The 26,404-nt window shown below is 45.2% G+C and overlaps 1 protein-coding gene across 1 annotated transcript in view; it reads right to left on the bottom strand.

Moving 5' to 3' along the window:
- The window catches only part of ADAMTS19 (ADAM metallopeptidase with thrombospondin type 1 motif 19), a 284,879-nt gene that overhangs the window by 125,427 nt on the left and 133,048 nt on the right, over window positions 1–26,404 (bottom strand). Inside the window, exon 8 of the mRNA XM_074994147.1 lies at window positions 20,849–20,954. Coding sequence (XP_074850248.1) covers window positions 20,849–20,954 — 106 coding nt within the window. The remainder of the gene's footprint in view (window positions 1–20,848; window positions 20,955–26,404) is intronic.

The raw sequence follows: 26,404 nt of genomic DNA, 5'->3' as shown, positions 1-26,404 counted from the left end.
CTCGCCCGGCGCCACAGATCGGAAATCTTCCAGCAGTTTCTCCTGGATAGCACATGCGCCGGTGCGTGCCGCCCCACTCCGCACCCCCGGCCGCATGCGCGATCCGGTCCCCACCAGTTCCTTGACCAACCGCCTCGGATGCGCCTGAAAAACACTAGACAGAGATCTGAAGCGGGGAGGATGGGTGGGTGGTGGAGCACCCACAGGGACACATCTCGAAGAACCACCGTTATTACAGTGAGTAACTTCTCTTTCTTCCTCGAGCGTCCCCGTGGGTTCTCCACAATAGGTGACTACGCAGCAGTAACCCAAGTAAGGAGGTGGGTAATCGGTTTATGTGCAGATTGCCCCTGAGAGGACTGCTGTCGACAGACGGGTATCCTCTCAGAATACCCGAGGCAGGGCATAATGCTCAGCGAAGGTGTCGTAAGATGACCAGGTCGCCGCTCTACAGATGTCTTTTAACGCGATACCCTTGAAGAAGGCTGTTGACGCCACCACCACCCTGGTGGAGGTGAGCCCTGGGCGGGGCCAGCAAAGGAGCCTTTTGAAGCTCGTAACACATTTTTATGCAGGACACAATGTGCTTAGAGATTCTCTGTGAAGAGAGACCTTCTCCTTTTGACCTGGAAGAGAGGGAGACGAGGAGCCTGTCCGTTTTCTGGAAGGACTTAATTCTGTCTATGTAGAAGGCCAACGCCCTCCTCACATCCAGGAGATGCAGGCGTGCCTCCTTGCTGGAGCTGTGAGGCTTCGGGTAAAATGAGGGTAAAACTATTGGCTCGTTAAGATTGGACTCCGAAGAGACTTTTGGAACAAAGGCTGGGTGCAGCCTTAAGGTTACCGCCTCCTTTGAGAATACTGTGCAGTGAGGCGTTGCCATCACTGCCGCGAGCTCACTCACCCTGCGGGCTGACGTAGTTGCAAGGAGGGAGGTTGTGTTTTTTTTTTGTTTTTTTTTTTTATCGTAAGGAGACGTATGGGAACTGTGGCTAATGGTGCAAAGGTGGACCCGATAGCGTGCTGAGCACCAAGTCCAAATTCCACGATGGTGGAAGTGGTTTCCGAGGAGGGTACAGGTTTACCAGCCCCTTCAAGAACCTGGTAATGATAGGATGGGCGAATACTGTGGGCCCTTCCTCTGTATGCCGAAAGGCTGATATAGCAGCGAGGTGGACCTTTAGCGAGGATAGAGAAAGCCTGCCTCTCTTGAGGTCCAATAAGTATTCTAGTATTACAGGTATAGGAATGTCAAGGGGAGCTAACTGCTTGGCGGAACACCAGGCTGTGAATTGAGTCCATTTCTGCTTGTAAGTCCTCCTGGTGGAGGTCCTTCGGCTACATTCCAGGACTTGTTGCACTCCCTCCGTACACGTGCTCTTTAAAGAGCTGAGCCATGGATTAGCCATGCTTGTAGGTGCAGACCCTGAGAGTGCGGGTGCACTAAGGACCCCTGAGCCTGCATGAGTAAGTCCAGTGCCACCGGTAGAGGGAGCGGTGGGCGGTCCGACATGTGCAAAAGCAAGGGAAGCCATTGCTGCCGATCCTAAGCGGGACTATGAGTATCATGCGAGCTCTCTCCTTTCTGGCTTTGTGCAAGACCTTGTGGCAAACAGATTGATCTAGGGAAACCCCCATGTATGAAAAATGCGCCGTAGCAAATCGGAGCAGCTCTGCCATTCGTGCGTGATTGCGAAGCACCTGCTCAGCTGATCTGCTTTCACATTGTGAGCACCCGGCAAGTACGAGGCTTTCAACATTATGTTGTTGGCGATGCACCAATTCTACAATTGGACTGCTTCTGCACATAGGGCATGGGATCGTGCTCCTCCTTGTCGATTGATGTAAAACATAGTGGAGGTATTGAATCCCGACTACTTTGCCATGTAGGGAATCTCGAAAATGTTTGCAGACGTTGAACACTGCTCTGAGCTCCAGCATGGTTATGTGCAGTGTCTATTCCGCAGGGGACCATAGCCCTTGCGTTACCTTGTCGCTGATGTGCGCTCCCCATCCCATATGGGAGGCGTCGGTAGTAAGAAAAAATAGAAATTTGTGGTTGGTGAAAAAGGCACCCCCCACTAGCAGATTCTTGGGGTTTTCCCACCATGCCAGGGATCTGCGCACCTCTGTTGTGGGTGACACCACCCTGTGGACAGTGTGGGATGCCGGTTTGTAAACGCTTGCCAGCCAATGCTGCAGGCTTCACATGTGCAACCTGGCATTCTGTACCACAAACGTTGCTGCCACCATGTGGCCCAGCAGCTGTAAGCACATTAAGACTGGCACCGTGGGGCTGTATGTGATGACTTGCACCAGCGAACTGATGGCGCAGAAGCGGGCGTCGGGTAGGTACACCCTTGCTGTGATAGATTTTATGCGTGCCCCTATGAACTCTATGTGTTGTGTGGGTTCGGACTTTGACTTTGCGAGGTTGATGACTAGGCCCAGCGAAGAAAAACATGTCCGCTGTGACGCGTATCATGCGTGAGACCTCTGCCTTCGAGGTTCCTTTTAGCAGGCAGTCGCCCACATATGGGAAAAATAAACACCCCCTGTCTGTGCAGGTAGGCTGACACCACTGCCAGGGTTTTGGTAAAGACTCTGGGGGCTGAGGAGAGGCCAAACGGAATAACCCTGTGCTGGAAGCGCTCCTGGCCGACCGTGAAGTGGAGGAAGCGTCTGTGTGCCGGGTGGATTGTTATATGAAAGTAAGCATCTTGTAAGTCGAGTGCTGCAACCCAGTCTCCATCGTCCAGTGCCGTAAGTATCAAGACAACTGTGATCATCCGAAAACGTTGCTTGAGCAAGTAACGGTTGAGGCCCCGAAGATCTAAGATGGGCCTCCAGTCTCCTGTTTTCTTCTGTGATAGGGAGTAGCATGAATAAAAACATTCCCCTGGAATTATTCCGGCACTCTTTCCACCTCCCCTATGAACATAAGGTGATTCACCTTCTGCTTGAGCCTCGCCTCGTGGCAGCATCCCTGAGGTGAGGCCTGGTGGGAGGCTTCATCGGTGGAAGCGACTGGAAGGGGATCGCGTAACCTGTGGCTATGATCTCCAGCACCCATTTGTCTGTGGTGATCTTTTGTCATTGGGAGTGGAACGGTCTGAGGCGATGATGGAACATGAGATGAGAGTGGCATTGAGCGAGGGAATTGATAGTGCAGCCCCCGACATACCCATCAAACTTGTTGCCTTTGGGCCTGACCCAAGGGCGTACGGCTTTGTTGAGAACGTCGCCTAGGAGTTCTGTACTGTTGCTGCTGTTGATAGCACCCTTGGCCGTAGCCCCATTAATATTGAGCACGCTGTGGTTGTAAGCGTAGCGTCTTTGCTGAGGATAAAATTTTTCCCTCCTGTATGGGGGAGTATAAATGCCCAAGGTTCTAAGTGTAGCACTCGAGTCCTTACTGGAGTAAGGGACCGAGTCAGTTGAGTCTGCAAACAGCTTTTATGTATCAAAGGGAAGGTCCACGATCTTCGTCTGTAGGTCCCTCGGGATACCCGACGTCTGGGGCCAGGATTCTCTACGCATGACCACTGCTGTAGCCGTTGAACGTGTCACCGTGTCCGCCACGTCCAGGGCAATCTGGACTCCCATCCGCGATGCTGCGTAGCCCTCTTGAACAATCACCTTTAACACCGGCTTTTTGTCTTCCGGAAGTGAATCCATGAGAGGAGTAAGCCTGGAGTAATTATCAAAATTATGGTTTGCTAGGTGTGCCCATAATTTGCCACTCTCAATAGCAGGGTAGAAGAGGAGTATACCTTCCTGCCAAACAGCTCTAGCTTCTTAGCATTTTTGTCCGATCCCCCCAATTTGTACTGAGAAGCCTTTGACCTCTGCTGGGACGACCCGACCACCAAAGAATTTGGTTGTGGGTGACTGAAGAGGAACTCCATGCCCTTTGCCGGGACGAAGTACTTCTTATCCGCTCTCTTGTTCGTAGGCGGAACAGAGGCCGGAGTCTGCCATATAGTAATGGCTGACTCCAGAATGGCTTCGTCCAGTGGAATAGCAATTTTGGACGAAGCCGGGGGTCTCAAATTTTCCAGGAGTTTGTGATGTTTCTCCTGCACCTCTGCCGTTTGAATGTCTTGCGTGAAAGCCACCCTTCTAAACAGCTCCTGAAACTGTTTAAGGTCATCCGGGGGAGAGACATCCCCCGGGGCCATGGCCTCATCTGGGGAGGATGAGGAGGAACCACTAGGGTAAACCTCCCTCGAACCCTCGGGCTCCTGCGGTCGATGATACACTTGCTCGCTGGAGGATTATGAAGGAAAGTCTCGGGGTTCTAAAATTAACTCCCCTTGAGACAACTGTGTTTCTGTCCCCGATCAGGAGTGCCCACGGGGGTATTGAGCGGCCGGGGGGGGGACCTGCCCCTGGGTGTAGGCCTGTGGTGTCTGTGTCCAGTATGATAAGGACGACAATGGCAGCATGGGCAAGGGTCCGGGGATGGAGACCTGGACCACTCATGGGGTGTGTACCCCCAATGTCTGGGAGAGCGAGACCTCCGTGACGACACAGATAGAGGTGAAACTGGCTTGTGATGGTACTCCAGGGGATCCAATCCCAGAAATGGTGAAGGTGGCCCAAGCCATGGTGACATTGGTTGGAGGAACGGAGAACGAGGTTCCGGATGGGCTGGTGGAGGCACAGGCCTTCGGTGTGGCGTGTGTATCACAGGGGGAGGGCTTGGTGCTAACAGCAGCGCAGCCCTGTCCGGAGATGGACTGCGGTGCTGGGCTTTTGATTTTGCCTTGCCCCTCCCCTGCGGGGCCGGCACCGCCCCCTTCCATGCCGGGGATCTCGGCCCCGCTGTCAGCGCCGCGCTCAGCACCATCAGCTGCGGTGCTGCACGGGTATCCTCCTCCGGTGCCTGCAGGCTCCGTGCCTGGCGCCCCTGCACCGTTGGTGCTGCGGGGGCCAGTGCCGCCTGTGACGGTGCCGCCGGGTCCGGCGCTTGCCTCGCTGACGCTCTAGGCGCCGTGCGTGCCAGCTGTTGTATAACCAGAGGCTCAGCCTCTGCCACGTGCGCTGCCGCGCTGCTGCTTGCCTGAGTATGCGGCTGGGGGCTGTGTGCTCCGCTCGTCCTGCTCGCTGCAAACGCCGGCAAGGATCGAGCCACGGAGAGTTTCCTCCATTTCTGCACCGAGGGGGTCAGAGAAAACTGCCCTCCTCTTATGCAACCCAGAGGGCCCTTCTGGGTGAGGCTTCTCCGGCAAGTCCGGCTGGAGAGCCTTATCAACAAGAGCATTTTACGCCTCATCGCTCTGTCCTTCCTGGCCCTAGCTGTGAGCTTAGCACAGTGAGAACACGTCTGGGTAGCCTGTGATTCCCCCAGGCATCGGATGCATTCACTATGCCCCACGGAGGCCGGCATAGCTTCACGGCATGACTCATGCTTTTTAAAACCTGAAGAGGCCATTGCGGTGAGTCCTTTACTGTTAATAGGGTACTTAGCACTTAATCCATGCCTTTCCACCCCAAATAGTGATCACCGGCTTGCAGGGCAGCGGGTGGCCTAAATGGCCTTCACGTCCGCTCTTCTCTTCTCTGCTCCTCTCTTTTTCTTTTCTTTTTTTTTTTTTTGCTGTATTCTCTTTGTCTTTGCTTTCTCTCTCTCTTTTTTTTTTTAATAACCAAAACAAACGAATGACACGTAGAAAAAAACCACTATTTAATCTGACTCTGGCCTTAGCCTAAGTAGATTCCGTCTGCAGCCGATGGCGGTTGAGAAGGAACTGGCGGGGACCGGATCGCACGCGCGGATAGGGGCGCGGTGCGCGCCGGCGCATGCGCGATCCAAAAGAAACTGCTGGAAGATTTCCGATCTGCGGCGCCGGGCAAGCCCGACACCTATTGTGAACACCCATGGGGCCACTCGAAGAAGGAGTTCTGTTCTGTGGAGGAATGTGTTGCATGCCTGCTGCATTCATAAAAGTAACATTTTACTTATCAAAATTAACTTTGCTGGGAAGACAATGAAATGTAGTTCTGACTTTCCTACTGTAATATTCCTTTCCTTCGATTGAAAGTTCTGTCTATACTGTTTTGATATTACAGCAAAGTCCAAAGTATCAGCAATAGAGAATCTCATGATCTAATAGGATCCTTTTATACACATGTACAAGCACTCAGCAACATAATGAAGGGCGAAATTAAACTTCAAAGTAGCAAATGGAAATGCTAGCCCTATAGGAAAGTACTGTACAACAGAATTATTAAAAAATTTAAATTTAAAAAAAATAACTGGCATTTTGTCGACAAAAAATCTGTGAAGTATCCAGATTCCCAAGGTTCAACAGAAGGCAGCACTATTGTTGACAGTCTTATCCTGCTCCCCATGAGGCATAATGCCTCTGACAGAGATCTGCTGATAGAAAGCCATTCTGGGAGTTCTGGGGGGGCGTGTCTTTTTGGTGACAGAAAAGGCCCCCAGTATGCCGTGCAGGTGCCTTGGGGAACACCCTGTCCACAGCAAGCAACATTCTATGGTGCCGGCCGCCAACCCCCGTTAAAGCCACAGGGAGTCCAGGAAACTCTGTGGCAGGAAGCTGAGAGCATGGAAGCAGCATGGCCACAGGTTGCATTCCCCCCCGCCACAGCCACTCCTTGCACTAGAGCTATCACATGTAGCAGACTGCCAGGCATCCTGACACCACCCAGGGCCCTTGAGGGAGCAGTCTGAGTGGTCACAGGACCCACAATGGGGCACCAAGTGCCAGGACGTGTCCTGGATAGACCTGAAGTCCAGGCAGCGTTGGACCTGTGGAGCAAGGAGGACACCCTCCTTGACTCCAAGGCTAAGTGGTGCAATGCCTCCTCCCACACCCTGATGGCCACTGCACTCACAGAACAAGGCCACCCAACCTGGAGCACGGAGCAAAAGTTAAGGAGGGTTTGCTGGCCAAGTGATCCTGTCTGATGGTGTTCAACGTGGCCATTCTGTCGAGAGAGTGGACGGGCAGTCTGGCTGCTCTCTGTCATGTGAGCAGATCAAAAGAGTGATATGCTTTGCTGTTTGGCTGTGATCTGTCAACAGGAGTTTTGTCAAAAACTTCAGTCGATACAATTCTCTAATCTAAACATAGCCTACAAGACTAAATACACTTCACATGTTGTATGAAAATAGGACATATTGTACGGAGTACATTGTTTATTGGAAACATTAGCAATATTTCAACTACTCTGTTCAACTAACCTACATTTATATAATCTCCATTTAAATGTATTTTGACAAAGAGCCTTGGACAAATAAACTTGCCACTAACATTATGCATGGTTGTCAGGTCAACTGAAAAATATTTTTATCTTATAAAACTTCTCAAACTTGCTTAAAAGCTACTGCCAGAAATTTTTTGTGATATCATGCAAAACACTTGGAGGACACTATGAGAAATTCAAATGACCCATGTTGATTTTTACCATAAAAAAGGAATTAGAAAACTATTTTTTCACCCAAGTTTCCCTGTACTCAGAAGGGTGATCTGGCTGATACACTGTATTTAGACTTCCAGAAAGCCCTTGACAAGATCACTCAGCAAAGGTTATTGCGCAAAGTAAGCAGTCAAGCAGTAAAAGAGAAGGTCTTCTCATGGATTAATATTGGGTTAAAAGATATGAAGCAAAGGGTAGGAATAAAGGCTGGTTTTCACGTTGATAGAGGCAAATAGTGCAGTTCCCCAAGGACCTGAACTGGATGAGTACCATTCAACATATTCAGAAATGATCTGGGAATAAGGGGAAAACAGTGGGATGTCAAAGTTTGGAGACAATTACATCAGTATTTAAAATGGCTACACCCAAAGCTGACTCAACAATTACAAAGGGATCTCACAAAACTGAAAGATGGGGGTCAATAAAATGGTCTTGATAATAGCATATTGACACACATTAGCAAACATAAACCTGACTGTACGTATAAAATTACGCGGTCTAAATTAGCAGGTACCCTCAAGAAAGAAATCTTGGTCTCATCATGCATAATTCTTTGAAAACATCTGCTCAATATGCAGCAGCAGTCAAAAATCTAACAGAATCTTAGGAACCATTAGGAAAGTGACAGATTAAAAATTAACATATCATAATGCCACTATATAAATCCATGACCCTATCTCAAATAAGATATATAAGAATTGGAAAAAATACTGAAGAGGGCAACAATAATTATTAGGAGTACGGAACAGCTTTCATATGTAGAGAGATTAAGAAGACTGGGACTGCTCAGCTTGGGAAAGTGATGACTGAAGAGGGATATGATAGAGGTCTATAAAACTATGACTGATATGGAGAAAGTGAACAGGAAAATGCTATTTAATGCATTACAAAACACAAGTACCAAAGGTCACCCACTGAAATTAACAGGCAACAGATATAAAACAAATATAAGGTAGCAGCACTTCTTCACATGATAGACTTGTAGAAACCGTTGCCAGAGGATGTTGTGAGGGTCAAAAATATAACTAGGGTTTAAAGAGATTTCAATAAGTTGACGGGGCATAGGTCCATCCAGGGCTATTAGCCAAGATGGTCAAAGAAGCAACCCTCTGCCTTGGGTGTCCCTACGCTACTGACTCACAGAAGCTGGGACTGAATGATAGGGCATTGACCATTCGATAATTGTTCTGTTCGTCCATCCCTTCTGAAGTCTCTGGCTTTGGCCACTGTCAGACAACAGAATATTCAGGTAGGGGCTGGCCCAGTATGTCCATTTTTACGCTTTCATGACACAAGTACCATGTGAGGCTTTTATTATGGTTATGCACTACAAAAGGGCATATCTTTCATATCTGAACAAATCACCACCGCTTTGTTCTGCTATGCAAGTTAAATGAGGCTGTGCATACACCTTCTGGAAAAATAAACCCTAAGTCCGTACTGAAGCAGTGTTATTCAGTACTTATCCTGCAACAGGAGCGCAACATTTCCCATAAAAATGATACATTCATTGCAGGGAAAGCGCACTGCACTATTACACTTGAAAGTTCTTACGATAGGCTGCCATGGAGGTACATTGCATACACAATTTAAGACTGAGGTCCTAATTCTTTTCTCACAAATTAATAAATCAGAAATACATCCGTACAAATGTATTGTGTTGGACCAATATTAAATTGGTGTAAGTTACATCAAAATAAAGCCTAAAACCCCTGCTCTGAAGTTTTTACAGCCTAAGGCTGCCATGTCCAACACATTCGCTACTTACCACATGTGGCGAATAGGACGCTGTTGCGGTGAATGCATGCAGACCTAGCTCACAAGAAACGGCAATTCTTCGAATCCATCACCTGTGCTCAAGATGATTAGCACTGGTGGAACGTGGTGGGTATCGCAACTCGCGAGCACAACGCTATTGCAACTGACACAAGTTGCGACACTATCAGTTGTTGTTAGTAGCTATGAAATAGATAATTTCAGCTTCAGGAAAGTGCATACATTGTGTGTATTAGAGAGCCAGAAATACACACACAGGAGCAACACACACACCTTCCCCTTCAAGCACAACCTCACTCTCCTTTACTCGGAACTAACAAGGCGAAAGCTATGCAGTGGAAATGGAGCAATACAGAGTGACTCCAGTATCTGGATGTTCTCCCACTGTGCGGAGCCACCCAGCCACAGGCAGACACCTCCAGCAGCCTGGCTGATCCCAACCCTTAGATGTCCTCCTGCTGAAGTCAGACACTTGAGCACACTGCTGCACATACCCGTGTGCATTTGCAGGCACTGACCCATACTCTTGCCTTGGCCCACCCCAGAAACAGCTTCATTTATCTCTGGACTCATCCAAGTTAGGCAACCTGCCAGTCAGTGGGGAACACCTGCAGGCAATGACACCGCCCAAGCTGAAAGGCAATACTGCAGAGAGTGGCAAGGATGAGGGTTTGGTATTATGCCCTCCAGCACACAGGGACAGTGCTGCTGTCTGCACACTACCCACAAGGAACAGCTGGAGATGCACCACTCCCAGATGTGATGTGAGGTGGTTGTTACAGGCAACGCAGGGTTCGAAGCCTTTCTGTGATTAGCCTTTCTTTGCAGCAATGAGTTGAGTTGCCATACTTGTGTCTGCGATTACTACATCATCTCACAGATCCATGTAAATTCAAAGGCCAGAAGGTATTATTATTAAGGTGTATTATTTTTCTAATATTACTAAATAAAGTTTTGTAGAATATAATGTTGCAAATATAGTAGTAGGCATCCTTCAGTCTGCATAGACTATGGATCTCGCCCTTTCAAGTTTCAATTGAGGACTTCATTTACAGCGTCTATTGTGACTATGAAGACCTACACGAGAGTGACAGTCCTTGCTGCATCTCTTGCAGATGTAGTAGGTGTCTGGCAAGTCCTTATTGTGCTTTCTGTGCACTCGCTTCTCCTCTGCTAGCTGTCTGATCTTCATCTCACCCTTCTGAAGGCCCCTGTGTAACCCCTGCCTCCATCTGCTGCGGTCATCTGCTAGTTCTTCCCAGTTGTCCAGCTCGTTGTCTACCTCTCTGCGGTCTCTCTTGCAGACATCTTTGTAACGCAACTGGGGGCGTCCGGGAGGTCTTTTTCCAGAGGCTAGCTCACCATACAGGATGTCTTTTGGAATCCTTCCATCGTTCATCCTGTGGACGTGGCCAAGCCAGCGGAGTCTACACTGCCTGAGGAGGGTGTGCATGGTTGGGATTCCAGCTTGCTCGAGGACGGCGGTGTTGGTAACTCTGTCCTTCCATGATATTCCAAGGATGCGCCTGAGGCAGCGCAAGTGGAAGACGTTCAGCCTCTTTTCCTGGTGGGCATACAGGGTCCGAGTCTCGCTGCCATAAAGGAGGGTGCTGAGGATGCAGGCTCTGTAGACTTGCATTTTAGCGTGAGTGTACAGCTTGTTGTTATTCCACACTCTCTTGCTGAGTCTGGACAGAGTTGTGGCCGCCTTTCCGATCCTCCTATTTAGCTCAGTGTCCAATAACAGGGTGTCAGTAATGGTGGACCCGAGGTAAATGAATTCGTGGACAACCTCTAACGTATAGTTGTCAATGCTGATTGATGGGGATTCAGCAACATCCTGACCGAGTACATTCGTCTTCTTTAGGCTGATGGTAAGCCCAAAGTCTTTGCACACTTTGGAGAACCGATCCAGCAGTTTTTGAAGCTGGTCTTCTGTGTGAGACACTACAGCATCATCATCTGTGAACAGCATGTCTCTGATGAGGACTTCCCGCACCTTAGACTTAGCTTTCAGCCTTGCAAGGTTAAACAGTTTCCCATCAGATCTTGTGTGCAGCAAGATGCCCTCTGTTGAAGATCCAAAGGCATGCTTCAGGAGGAGTGCGAAGAAGATCCCAAACAATGTCGGAGCAAGCACGCATCCTTGTTTGACACCGCTCCTGATTCTGAAAGCATCTGATAATGCGCCGTCATATTGGATGGTTCCTCTCATGTTTTCGTGGAACGACTGGATCATCTTCAGTAACCGTGGAGGACAGCCTATCTTGTGGAGCAGTTTGAACAGACCATCCCTGCTGACCAAGTCAAAAGCCTTGGTCAAGTCGATGAAGGCTATGTAGAGTGGCTTTCTCTCCTCCCTGCACTTCTCCTGCAGCTGCCTTAGAGAGAAGACCATGTCAACGGTAGACCTCTCTGCACGGAATCCGCACTGCGATTCGGGGTACACCCTCTCAGCAATCTTCTGGAGTCTGCCAAGGATGACGCGAGCGAACAGTTTACCAGTGACGCTTAGGAGGGAGATTCCACGGTAGTTGTTGCAGTCGCTTCTGTCTCCTTTGTTCTTATACAATGTTACAAGGTTAGTGTCACGCATATCCTGTGGAACCTCACCCTCTTTCCAGCACAGGCACAGTAGCTCATGCAGGGGTTCCAGGAGTGTGTCCACGGCACATTTGATTACCTCTGGTGGTATACCATCCTGACCAGGGGCCTTTCCAGCTGCAATGCTGTCGATGGCTGTCTTCAGTTCATCCACAGTCGGCTCTTGGTCCAGTTCGTCCATTACTGGTAGGAGCTCGATGGCATCGAGGGCTGCGTCAACCACAACATTCTCGCGTGAGTACAGCTCGGAGTAGTGCTCAACCCAGCACTCCATCTGTTTGGCTTTGTCAGCGATGACTTCACCAGATTTGGATTTCAGAGGTGCCATCTTGTTCTGGGTGGGTCCGAATACCTTCTTCATACCTAGGCGTAATAACCTCAAAAATGTCCTTCTGACATGCAGCTATCATAGTGCTGACTGTGATACAGATCACTCGCTAGTTTGCTCCAAGCTCAAGCTGAGACCCAAGAAGCTGTACCGCTCTAAACCTGCTGGAAAGCCCCGCATTGACGCCAGAAAGACCGCAAACTCGGAGAAAGCTGAAAAGTTCAGAGAGACCCTCCAGGAAAATCTGCGCAGCGGCCCTGGGGGCGTCGATGCAACATCCAAATGGCAACATCTGAGGTATACAGTTTACAACACTGCCTTGTCGGTGTTTGGAAGAAGAGCTAGAAACACGAACGACTGGTTCGAAGCTAACTCTGATGAGATGATTCCAGTCATTGAAAAGAAGCGCGCTGCACTCCTGGAGTACAAACGCTCACCGAGCCAGAGTACCCAGCAAGCACTTAGAGAGGCCAGAAGAACAGTACAGCAGACAGCCAGGTGCTGTGCCAACAACCACTAGCTCCAGCTATGCAGCAGCATCCAGACCTGTGCCGACTTTGGTAATCTCAGAGGCATGTTGCAAATATGGAAAGATGACAACCACAGATGAGGCAAGCTTTGAATTCCTATTGCAAACAGCTGACTTAAAGACTAGCTTTTGCAAACACCTAACCCAGTGAATATGCTTATTTGCGCATACGTAGTAGGATCAGGCCCTAAATGAAACAAGGACCTGCAAAAAGAGAAAGAATATCAATTTACAGTGCAGGTATTTTAATCTTTTGAGAACGGGAGGCCTGTGTCTGCAATGACAATTCCTCTAAATACTTCATTAACTAATCAATTAAGAATTAGAATGAACTTTACGTAATGCAGCATGAGGACCATCAGAGCAATAGAGAAATACAGTAGCTAACAACAGGCACAAAGAATCATAGTTTCTGACTACCTATTAATTTTGCAGTGTAGGAGTTGTAAATTCTTGATAAAAATGTAACTTCAACAAAAGGAACTTGCTATTTTATACAGATAAGATTTTAAGAGGGGAAAATCAGTGCACCAATAATGGAGATATGTATTATTAGGAAGCAATTGTACCCATGGCTGAAAAAACCACCTGAGGGAGAGTTCATAATCAGGTGCAAATATTTGGGGATACATAGAGGAGACTGAGACTGAGGTCTCTCAACCTGATGGTTCTCTAGGGCCCATTTTGAAGAATATCCCTCAGGGATGGTTAGCAACTCTTAATTGCTTCTCTACCTCCCATTACTCTCTTAGGAGCTGAATTACCTTGACCCAAACTTCTTGTTCCTCTAAAAGTGCCACCACCACGCTGACAGTGCGAAACTGAAGGGTGCTCCAAAAATTAACTTTGAAGCAGACCTCTGAGGGATCTCAGGTATGAAACTAGGCCAAAATTATTTTGATATTAACACTTGTTGCGGGGTGGGGAGGGGAATAAAAATGACACAGGGTACAAAGATACTCTTTCTGTTCCTACTGGGGAATGCTGGCTATTGGACTTAACCACATAGCGTAGCTAGCCACAGGAGAATCTACCAACTGCCTAGGAAGGCCGAATCAAACCATAACATTCAGATTGCTAGGGGACCTGTGGAAATTTGTCTGAGCAGTCAACAATCCCCCTTCTACCCCTAAACTTTAAAATATTATCTTCTGACTTCCACAAAGCAGTTTTGCTTAATTACCTCTGCAGCTTCCACCACCAATATTCCACACGAGAGCCGTGTCTACACGTGCACGCTACTTCGAAGTAGCGGCACTAACTTCAAAATAGCGCCCGTCACGGCTACATGCGCCGGGCGCTATTTCGAAGTTAACTTCGACGTTAGGCGGCGAGACGTCGAAGTCGCTAACCCCATGAGGGGATAGGAATAGCGCCCTACTTCGACGTTGAACGTCGAAGTAGAGACCGTGTAGTCGTTGCGCGTCCCGCAACTTCGAAATAGCGGGGTCCGCCATGGCGACCATCAGCTGAGGGGTTGAGAGACGCTCTCTCTCGAGCCCCTGCGGGGCTCTATGGTCACCGTGGGCAGCAGCCCTTAGCCCAGGGCTTCTGGCTGCTGCTGCGGCAGCTGGGGATCCATGCTGCAGGTACACGGTCTGCAACCAGTTGTCAGCTCTGTGTATTTTGTGTTGTTTAGTGCAACTGTGTCTGGGAGGGGCCCTTTAAGGGAGCGGCTTGCTGTTGAGTCTGCCCTGTGACCCTGTCTGCAGCTGTGCCTGGCACCCTTATTTCGATGTGTGCTACTTTGGCATGTAGACGTTCCCTCGCAGCGCCTATTTCGATGTGGTGCCACGCAACGTCGAAGTTGAACATCGACGTTGCCAGCCCTGGAGGACGTGTAGACGTTACTCATTGAAATAGCCTATTTCGATGTTGCTACACGTGTAGCAATAAGCTATTTCGATGTAGGCTTCACGTGTAGACGTAGCCAAGATGTTAGACTGATGGAGGGCACAAGTAATGGGAATTTAGAAGCTCCCATTTGCTTTCTCATTCCACTGTATAACTTTTTCCCATCTAAGCTTCACTTTCTCTGAGGTGGTTTCTACAGTAAAAGTAAAATATTTGTTGCATTGCTTAGTGATGCACATTGTATATCCTGTGCTCAGCAGCTCTTGGGCCTTCGCTTTGCATATACATTAAGTCATTAGATGTCCTCCACAAATATTCCAGTCACAAGCTGGGGGGAGGGGGCGTTGTTGAACAAGGTGAACCAGGGTGAGGGAGTTAGAGCCTCATGAGCTTGCAGCGGCTGAGAGCTGGAGCCCACTGTGTGCTGGGGAGTAAGATGGAGGGAGGTTGAGCTGGGTGGAGGGGTGATTGAATGGGGGTGAACCAGGGTGGCCAGAGCAGCGGTGGGTTGAGCTGGCAGGGGGATTAGAGTCCCTGCGCACGCTGGTGGTGGCTGACAGCCGGAGATCCACGTGCAGGGGGGAGGGCGTGAGCTAAGGCCGCGGGGAGGGGATTGAACCAGGCACGGGGTGCACTGGGGTGGTGTGGTTGAGTGGGGGTTGAAGCCCTGCACAGTGTGCTGGGGGCTGGGACCTGGAGCCCCGCACACAGGTTGAAGCTGAAGCCCCGTGTGCAGGGGTCGGATGAGTAAGGGCCACATGTGGGGGGGTTGGGTCTGGATCCATGCGGGGGAGGGGTTGAATGGGGGGTGCACCAGGGTGGGATGAGTGAGCCAGGGGGGCGGGGCCCACATGTGCTGAGCCTGCTGCATGGGGATGGGTGAGCTTGGGCCACATGGGTTGGGGGGGTGTGGGTCTGGATCCACTGGCATTGGGTCCAGGGTGTGCGGAGGGGGTTAGGTCACAGGGGCTGGCAGGGGTTTTAGGGGAGCCCCAGGCATGCAGCTGGAGCCCCTCACTGGGGAAGGTGAGCCGGGGCACTTGGGGGGGGGTGAGCTGAAGTTACAGGGGTGGGGGAGTTGGGGGGGTTGAGCTGGCAGGGGATTTAAGGGGGCAAGCAGGGGAAAAGGGGGCTTTAGCCTGCCTGGCTGTCCGCAGATGCTGGAAGCGAGGCAAGCTGGGAGCCCCGCAGCTTCACGTTGTGCAAAACTCACGTTAAAGCAAGTTTTGTGCAACACGAAGCTGCGTGAAGTGAGGGATTACTGTAAAATTAAAATACCAGACATTTACATGTCCGGTATTCTTTGATTTTTTTAACTGGACAGGGAGCCCAAATACTGGACTGTCCAGTTCAATACCAGACACGTGGCAACCTTATAAGCCATACATATAAATATGGAAACAGAATGAGGGACTAAGGGAGGAAAAGGAGCTATTCTCAGGCTCATTCTCCTCTCCCCTACAGGAAGAGCTAAATGAATAGGTAATCTGTGCCTCTTATGAGCCAAAGTTACTTAAGGTTCAAGCTGTGCATCTGTATTCACTTCAGAGATGGGAGTTTTTGCATCAGCAACATGTCGAAGAGAAATAAACAAGTGTTGTCATGGGAAAAGCATGAAGGAGCCAAACCTAGGTGGGGGAGAGGAATGCCCCTCTGTAATTTTCTTCTGCCAAACCCTCTGAAGAAAAATTAAGAAAACTTCTTAATGTGAATGTTTACAAAGTAATCCTCTGTCCTTCTAATCTGTCCCATCTGTAACTCTACTAAATTATATAGTTTGTACCCAGACTCAAGCATATATAGGTAACACAAATAGTTTAAAAACTTTGCTCTGATTGTTTTATTTCACTTAATAAAATGAAACAAATACATGGCCTCTTGCTGGATTTTTAAATTAAAGTACAGGGCAAGAGGGCAGCAACAATAGGGAAGAGACTAAAGCCAAATCCTGCAAACTGCAGTATTTCAAGATAAACAATTATGTTTAAGGTTTATGTACTCAGTCCTATGCCAAGAATAACCATTGAACTATACCACGTGATCAAATGAAAAAAATATGTAATGAAAAGAAAACTTTGAGCCATCAAATATTCAGTGAGTTGTTCAAATGAAGACTGACTCTATTAATGAAAAACACATATTATTTTACACAACCTTTTGTCAGCTTCCTTACAGTTATCTAAATGTTTTAAAATATCTACTAAAGTTATGCATTATGTAAAGTGTTTTCTACACACGGAACACTATCTTTTCAGGCCCCTCTTTCGAAGTGGTATTAATTCAGAAACCATCTTGTGGTGCATTGCACAAACACAGGAGAGAACATGGCAAATGTTACCTATTTGGCTAATCTTTTACATTTCAAATGATAAAATGGTTTCACACATTTAAGCTTGCTGAAGAAATACTGGAAAACTTTTCTGAGGGGCTGGGGGACTTGGTTGAATGAAGTCTGACAAGAGTAGATTCTTCACGCTGGCTATTTTTGTATTGTATTGTACTGTCAGCACAGGGCTTTCTGGTAGTACAGAGGCCATGTGGGGGCGGGAGGACTGGTGACATAGGGGGGCTTAGCCAGCAAAAGCCCGTCCACATAGTCTCTGTACTGCCAGCCTGCCGCCTGCTGAAAGCAAAATCTCACGGGGCTATGCTAATTAGCCACATGAGTTTGCAAATTGTCCCCTCTTTGCAATGTCGTGACCTTTCATTAGCATAGCGCTGCTGGTGCTAAACAACTGTGTAGATATGGCCATGATTTGTAAAGCCCATTTTCTTCAACAAGGGTAAGAAGAAAAAGGAGGTGAGTAGGGTGAATGACGTGGTCTTTGCAGACTTGAGGGATGTTATTTCTTTTTTTGTTTCTTTTTTGGTTGACTGGCCACTTTTGTAGGATCAACCATTCTTCTGCCATTACTTTTATTTTATTACTATGAAGGGGCTGGATTTTGGATGTCTTGTAAGGGATCCCAGAGTTAGGAATATGTGCTTTGCAACTAACCTAAATAAACATTTTTAAATAAAAGAACAAATTTTGCAGAGCTACTTTTGAATCTAAACTTTCTCTATTATCTGCAATATATTTTAGAGATTTTGTCAGTCTGTCTGATCAAGAACTCCTAAAAACCACCAAAGTCAGTATAAAGCTTCCTCTTGTAAAAACTTAATGCAACATTATGGTGTGGTGGTGACAGGAGAACAGGATGTGCCTGGATGCGATAGCTTCACATGAAACCAAACAGAAAAGAGTCAGACTCACCAAATCAAGTACAGTCCAAGTTCTCAAAGTTGACTAAACTGAGTGAACACTGAAAAAGACTGAACCAAGGTGAGCCAGGAAAACAGAATGAACCTGGTATAGAATTGCTTCTCAATAAACCTTACAGAAAAGAGATAAAAGAGACATTTGGAATAGTGCTATATTTTGGCATAGCTAAAATCAAGGCTTAAGGTTTTTAAACTAGAAGAAAACGGAAGGAAACAAAACTGAACACTGCCTTTTTTTTGTTAAAACATAACAATAAGTTTATAGGGTCATTTTAAGGTCATTTTAAAAAAGAATTTCCCAAAAAATAAAATGGACAAATCTTAACAACTCCTTTTTAAAAGAAATCAGAAATAAAAATTAACTTCATAACAGTAATACCAAATTTTTGAAAAAAATAATCATTTTTAAAAAGCATGTTCATTTCCCTTTCATTTTGGAAAAAAAAAGCACCTTAATTGAGTTAAGGACCTGAGCAATGCTGGGTAAATCAGCTAGTGCCAATATAAAATAGCAGTATCTGTTGAGACCAATAGAGCTACCCTCATGTAAGACCAGTCTGTGTGCAAAGTCAGGCCCTAATTAAGAAATAAAAGGAAAATTCTCAATGCTGCCTATGTGTTTTGTCAATTCAACAAAATAACTATTTAATAAAGAAGCCAGTGAGGTATGGTTCCTTCTTTGTTATTAGGAGCTGATCCACAACTGTTCTCTTAGGGTAGGTCTACACAGCAAAGTTATTTCGAAATAACAGCTACATTTACAGTGGCATTCTGTGTGGAAAATGGGACCAGAGAAAGCTCTTTCAAGAATTACTTTTCTAGCTAGAGATACTAGATGATACCAAGTGCATAATTCCAATTTATTATTATTTTATGACTCCCAAATTGTGCTAAATGCTGTTATATATTATTTATTTAGATTCTGAACTATTTGGTTTAAGCATTTTCTCTGCCTATATACTTGTACAGAGACTGGAACAAGGCTTCAATCTTAGTTATGTCCTCTAGGCATACTGTAAATAGAAAGAGATTATTTCCAGCTATAGTATAAGCTTTATTATCCAGCATCCCCAAGGAATCGGATAATAAAATGTGCCAGTTATTAGAGCTGGGGCTGGCAAATGGCCCCATTCTGCCTGTTGACTAGCCCTGGGGGTGGGGGGGGCAGCCAGCCTTGTTATACACCCCCTGCACCCCCCGCCCCCAAAACACACTCCCCAGCCAGGCAGGGGGCAGCTGGCCCCGTGGCATCCAGCATCAGCTGGGACACTGGCCCTATGGTAGCTGGCCCCATATGGGCCTGACAGTTATTCAAATGTGCCTGTGATCCGAATACCAGGTAATCGGGATTTATTGTATAGGGTTTCTTCAAATTATATACAAATCTATAAATGTAAAGAAAGAACATAGGCCAAGCTCTAGACAAGAGAAAGTTGTGGGAGGAAGGTATGAAACAGAAGCACAAAGATTAAGTTCCACAGACTTAACAAAAGGTTATTTGATCTCCAATATCAAGATTAAGCCCCTGCGAGTGCAAAGCACTGGCAGCATCTTGAGCCTCGTAGGCCAAAAAATATGGAATTCATGTTAGCTACTAATTTGCTGATCACCATGTACAAAGCAGAAGTTAGATTTATCCAAAAGCAAAACCAGGCTGAAAAACCATAATCTCATTTTTATAATAATGTATAATTAATAATTAACTAATTGAGTGAGGGAAGACAGAAACTGGTAGATCTAACAGCAGCAATTCAAAACATGAACGAAAGAAGAAAATCCATGTTGATCCCACTAATCTCATATTTCATTATAGCTTTCACTAGAAGCAAGAGAATGAATAAGAATGTAGTTCCCGCAGGGAGAAACATGAATTACTGAGTCACAGCATTTGCAAAGAAACTATAATATAGTGAGACACTTCAGTAATTGAGTAACACCAAATATAACCATCTGTAGCATGTACTATCTGGTACTTCAATGTGGCTTTTATCCCTAAAAATTCTGTAATATTTGAGATCTATATTTATGCAGGAAACAATCAGGATTTTAATTCAGAAAAAAAAACTGTTTACAAAAATCACCTTAAGATTTTTTACAACGCAAAAGCCATTTATAATAGTGTTTTACGTACAGATCATGATTTCTAAAACACATTTTGAGCTTTCTGAGATTTGAATATGGCTCCCTCCTCTTATCTAAAGAGATGCAGCAAATCCGCACAACATATTAGGAAGCATTTTTCTTATTATGCTATAGAAAATCATTATTAGTAGAGTAAAAGACATCATATAAATTTCAATCAGTAATTTAGAAATCAAACATGTATTCCGCACTAGGATATAAAAATTAGACAAGTTTTTTCTTCTTTGGAGGCTGGAGAAATCAAGCAGGTTTGAGCAGCATAGTTCTTTTTGTATTAAGTTCACTTTATAATACTCCATACTCCCTTTTTAGCCAATAAGAACAATATCCGCTTGTGAAGAATGTACATCTTCACCTTCAGCAGAGTTTCTGTGCTGTCTGGGGTGGGGTTGGATTGGAGTGGAAGTTAGTGTTTTAATGACCATTTTGATTGAATAGGAACTATTTTGAGACTGCCAAATTCAATAAAATCTCAATTTATGGTTTCATTACATGCTCTTTAGCAACATTAGTGAGAGCTGCATTTGAAGCATAGTAACACAATTCCAAAAACAAGCTCAAGAGACACCTGATTTTCCCCCAGATTAAATTATATCTTCCAAATGTTAGTGTATTGTAGGAAAACAAAATTACCTTTCAGTGACTTAATTGTTTTCTTGATTTATGTGCTGTATTGACAAATTATGTCAATTTTAACAAAGAAACTGTTTTTCCTTACACTTTTCATAAGTAATATCCTCCCTTAATTAAAAACAGAAAAAAACAAGAGCACACATATACAACCAAAACTCCTGTGCTAAGTGATAAAGGAGAAATGCCTATATTAAAATTAAATTTAATTTAGAGTCTGGATTAATATATGCCAAGAAAAGTTAGTGATTTTTTTTATTCCAGGTACTTACTTGTGACCCATCTCATGGGCAATGGTAAATGCGAGATTCAGACCATTGTCCTCTGCAATAATGCATTTTCGTTTTTCACTGCACATTCCACTCAAATATGCTATACCTAGGAAACACAACCACCAGAACAGGATTAATCATTATTAATTATTTTTTTATTTATTATTAGTTGCATTATTAATATTTGCATTTAGGCCCTGGATTAAGGCTCTATTTTGGGATGAACACATAGGGATTTTTGCATAACACAGTATATAGTGTGCATAAAATTTGTTCCTAAACAATTCAGGTTGAATCTCTTTAATCTAGCACTCTCTAGTCCATCAACATCTGTAATCCAGCATGATGTTAGCTAGCCAAATGACCGCTCATCATGGGAGTGGCCAAGTTGTCCTTGGTCCAATAAAGTTTTTTATAACCACCAGTCCTGGCTCTCAGCATTCCATGCAGTTGTTTAGCTGCAATTTACACCTAAATGTCTGCTAAGAGCCCAGTAAGAGGAAGTGTTGGTAATGCTGCTAGACAATACTGACTTCCTGTAGTCCAGCACATTCTCTCATTCGGAACCAATCGGATCCTGAGTGTTCCAGACTAAAGAGGTTCAACGTGTATTAGGTATTTAAATAAGGTATGATCTAGTAACAGAATATTGTTAAAAATACAAATCTGGTAATTTTATCCAGAAAATTTTATTTTTATTTTTGATAGACATAAGTTTTATATCCTGTTCTTCGTGTTCGATTATTTCATTTTAACAGTAGTACTTCCGAATATTTTAAGCACCTATATGGAGTTCTGTGCAGAAGGTTTAAAAGAAGACTTGAGTTTTTACTGGAAACCTCAAATTCCATAAAACTAACAATTCTTAATAGACTAACCGTCACATTTATAAAAAGTGCAAATGACAGTATTAAGCATATTATCTAAATCTTCACAGAAACGTAAAAGACTTTCAGGTCCATGATTAGATTCCTAAATAAAATGACCTAATGCTCCAAAATGCTGAGCACTAAGCAAATTATATTTTACTGAGATCATTTTAAGATCGTGCTTTAAGCAACCTCTTTGTTTATTTCTGTATTCCAAATGTACAGATCGTTTGACAGTGAGCATCCTTTCAAAGAACTAACGTGCTGGATGTTTTTGATACAATTAAATGTCTGGAAGCATTTGGAATTTAATCATCATTAGCCTTCTAAATTTACATCTCATAGGATGAAGTCTAACTATTTTAATGTGTGAGGCCGCAAATAAAGATTTTGTCTCCCATTGCTGCTCTGACTAGGTTTGGACAAATCCATGATTGTCTGCAGACTAGTCTATACTAGCTTTCCCACCATTGGTAGCACTAATGGAGCAATGCTAGAAGAAATGTAAAAGAATTACCATAATTCTCAGTGAAGGTACAGCAAAAAAGACAAAGGCGTTACATTGGGAAAGCCCTCTGTTAGTTTTGTTTTCAAAAGAAAATGAGATGTCCTTAAAGGTTATCAACAATACGCCTTCCCCAACGTTCCCTCTCAACACAAACACAATGTGTTGGCCTAAAAACAGAGAAAGCTCTCAACTCTTCTCTGACTGGTCAAGTCTGAATGTGGCACAAATAGCTGCTTGCTTGAGGAGTTTGAGGCTTCCCGCCGTTCCTGCCAGGGAAGAGAGCTGCAAAGCACACAAGAAAGGGGAAAGAGGTGCCTGAGCCTGTTCATCTCGTCTGAAGAGATGATATTGCTTACATTGACTTAGTGCTTTCTTCCACCATTGCTTGATCACCATAGCTTCTAGTTCCTCATAATAGTCTACTGTCTGTCAGAGGCATGATTTATCACTTAACAGGTAAATCCTTTGATAGGTTCTATATCTATGACAAGGAAGACGCTATAACCAGTAGTACTCATTACAAAAAACAAATCTCAGTGTATGTAACCAAGGATTCTTCATACACATGGTTCTTATAAGTGCACTGATTACTGATAATCTTTTAGAGTCAAAACACTTGGAATGTGAAGCCTACATTCCACTTAAATTAGATTCTGATTCTAGATGTAGCCAAAAGAATCACATGTAATTATTGCGTTATTCCTTATTAAAGTTGACCATATACATGAAAGCCGCATCAAAACACTAGCTACTGGATGTAAACCAGCCAAATATTACTCGAGAACTAGTTTTGTGTCTTGTCCATGATTATAAATTTCATGTGTAAGGAAAAGAACTTACTTCAGTAAGCAGCTGTTCTTGCTTAACTACCACAGAGTTAGGTAAAAAAGAATTTCTTTGCACACATACACACACACATTGTGGTTTCCTTTGGTTTATTAAAACAGCTGGATTTTCTCCAAGGTTAAATCCATTCAAAATACCCTCACACACACACACACACATGCAAAAAACCCTTAAACAATAGCTCCTTTGTCATGTTTAAAGTATCCCTACTGAACCCCGGGGGGCTTTCCACACAACTTCAGATAAACCCACTTTACACATAAAAAGCTTTTGCTTGAACTCAGTGATAACATGTCATACAATTTTAAAAACTACCCAACTCCAAATCTAAGGAAAAAGCCTAAAAGACTCATTAACGGTTGCATGTCAGAACAAGAAACAGTAGCAAACTGATGCATGATTGATAGATGTTAAAATTCTCTTAGCCTCTTGATGATACTTTATTTAGGATAATTAAATACAGATTTACTAAATCCAGTAGAACCTTGTAAATTTGCACTACAGCTATTATTGAAATATTACATTTTGTGAATGAATAAGTACACAACAAAAGGGTGTTTCAAAAATGAATATTATTTTCATCTTCTGTTGTCAACTATTTATCCGGTTAATAATATCTTTTATGCTAGCAGCAATGATACTACCTTATATATTGTGTATAAAAAAGTCATAGTACAAATACTACATGCCCCTAGTACAGAATCTTCTAGTGCAATGGTGTCCAGTAGAAATTCAAGGATCACCACAGCCTGCCCCATCACCACCACCCTGGGCAAACTGCCAACAACTCACCAGAGCCGCCACCACCGCTAGAGCTGCTGGGCTACATGAACCACGCCATGGCTAGAACCACGGGAGCCACACCAGGCTGCAGCCACCGGAGCTGCATCAGCCATGCAGCTCCGGGCCAGGGCTGCAGAAGCCATACTGGGGCAAGAGCAGCAGGAGGCACCACCACCACTGCCGCCAGGCACTTGTCCCACCAAGTGGTGGGGTGTGTTTGCAGAGTGGGAGGCGGGTGCTCCATGTGCGTGGCTCTGAAAAGCCGCACTTTACCACACCATGGTGTGCAGTTTGCCATAAGTGGCGAATGGCAAGCACAGTGGAAACTGTGGTTCTAGTGTATCTCTGAGAGGCAAGCAGCTCTGTTATTCTGCATGTGTTTTAAAGTGCGCAGACTAGTTCTGGTAGGTAAAATATCAGAAAGTCACCAACAGTTTTTCAGCCTCTGACGAGCAGACAATTGTCCACATTATAAAACCATCACTTCAGACAGTGACCATGAATGGATTAAGGTTTCCTTTAATACGAAGACTGAGGCATCCTCAACACCTGAAATCCATCCATAATACTGCACTCACATACACATCTAAAAGAATTACAGCAACTGAGAACTGCTCCTATGGGAGCGCCACTTCAGCTAACTTCCACGAGGTATCCCTGGAAGCAGGAGGGAACTTTGGAACAGTGTCCAAAATTGAACACAGTACTAGCGACACAAGTGCCCATCAAATCTGACCACCAGGAGAAGAGCAGAATGCTTTGAAAACATATTGGCAACATCTACACGACAGCAGCGTGTTGACAGAAGTCACTGTCAGAAAAGATTTCCCCACAAAACGTCAGTCAAGAGAGTGCGGCCACACACAAAAGGCAATCAGGAGAGCACTCAGCTCTGTTGACAGAGCAGCTGGATTGCTCAACTGCTCTCTCAACAAAACAGGTACCCAGAAGCACAAGAGGCAGGGTTGCCAATTGTTCTCAATGCCCTGTCTGTTGAGAGAAGGACCCCCAGAGTAGCCACGCAGCTTTTTTGACAACAGGACCTGTCAACAAAAGGCACTTTTCCACATCTGGGAGAGGCAGAAGGTTGTCGGATGAAATGCCAACTTTTGTAGACATACTCTCAACAAAAAGCATTGTGTGTGTGGATGTTTCACCAGTTTTGTTGACAAAACTCTCTAGTGTAGATGCAGGCTTGATTGAAGTCCAAGTAGATTCTTTACACACTGCCAATACTGGAACATTGTTCAAAAATGCAGTAGTTATCACAGGGGCTGGAATTAGATGTGCAGGAATGCTGCAGCACCCCCTGGCTTGAAGTGGTTTCCATTATATACAAGGTTTGCAGTTTGGTTCAGTGGTTCTCAAAACCCCTTTTAGAAAAATTGTTCCAGAATCCCTGGTACTTATTGCCTCTGATCTCTTGAATGCATGATCACTCATTGGGAGGGCGGGGGGGCGGAGAGGGTGGTAGCGAGAAACGTAAGGACTGAACATCTTCACACTCATAATAGCTAGAAATGCAACCTGATACACATTTCTCCTATTGCTATTGAAGAGAAAAAGGAGCCCCCTTAGCTCTATCTGCAAGGTATGGGAAATGTCTAAGAAATCCTCTGATCTGCTTAGTCTTATCCAGGTAGAAGGTTAATGCCCTTTTCACATCCAGATATAAAAATAGGATTTCTCTGAGAACCGTGAGGTCTCAGGAAAAAAATGCTGGTAGATTGGTGAGACCTTATATGATTAAACTGTGAGCATGTAGACCATCATTACCACCACCGTCATATAGTTACAACAAAATGTTAACAAAGTGCATCAAATAAGGTGTCAATGGAAAAGTTGTGGTTTGCTGAAGGATTATCCTATTTGCATGCATGCATACATTTTGTAGCTGAAGCTATGAATACTGACTATGTACTTATATTTCACATATGTATGCTCCTGTGGTATCACCCACAGGATAATTTGCCTCCAGTCTGGCCAGCACTTTGTGAAGAGAGTATTGAAGCCAACAGCTCACCAATGAATACAACGGACGCAGACAAAGTCTGTCCACATGGACAGACTTTCATCTGAACGTTCTAACTAAAATTTGAGTAATGACCTCTGCCATGACTCAGAGAAGTATGCAGAGACATGTGACTAAATTATGTAACCCTAAGCTTCATCTTGTTATTTTTATTCTTCCACAGACTGATCTGAGGGCTTTATTTGAAACAATAGACTACTCTCCACAGGGCAGAAGTGATAAAAGGCTCCAGAAACCTTTCCATTTGACCTCTTCCCTACACTGATCTCTGGACAAAAAGCTTCCACTAATGGGACTGCAGAAGTATAGCACTTTAAAGACTAACAAAATGATTTATTCGGTGATGAGCTTTTGTGGGACAGACCCACTTCGTTAGATCAATCTCATTTCCAATACAGGCTGACATAAGTATGGAGGACCAAAAAAAATAAAAACTGACAAATCAAGTGCATAGGACTGAAGAGAGGGGGCAAGGGAAGTGGGGATGTCAAGTGTATGCCTGAGATAATTATAAGCAT

This window comes from Carettochelys insculpta, chromosome 5, assembly GCF_033958435.1.
Source record: "Carettochelys insculpta isolate YL-2023 chromosome 5, ASM3395843v1, whole genome shotgun sequence".
Taxonomy (NCBI): domain Eukaryota; kingdom Metazoa; phylum Chordata; order Testudines; family Carettochelyidae; genus Carettochelys; species Carettochelys insculpta.
This window is presented reverse-complemented; position numbering and strand designations above follow the sequence as displayed.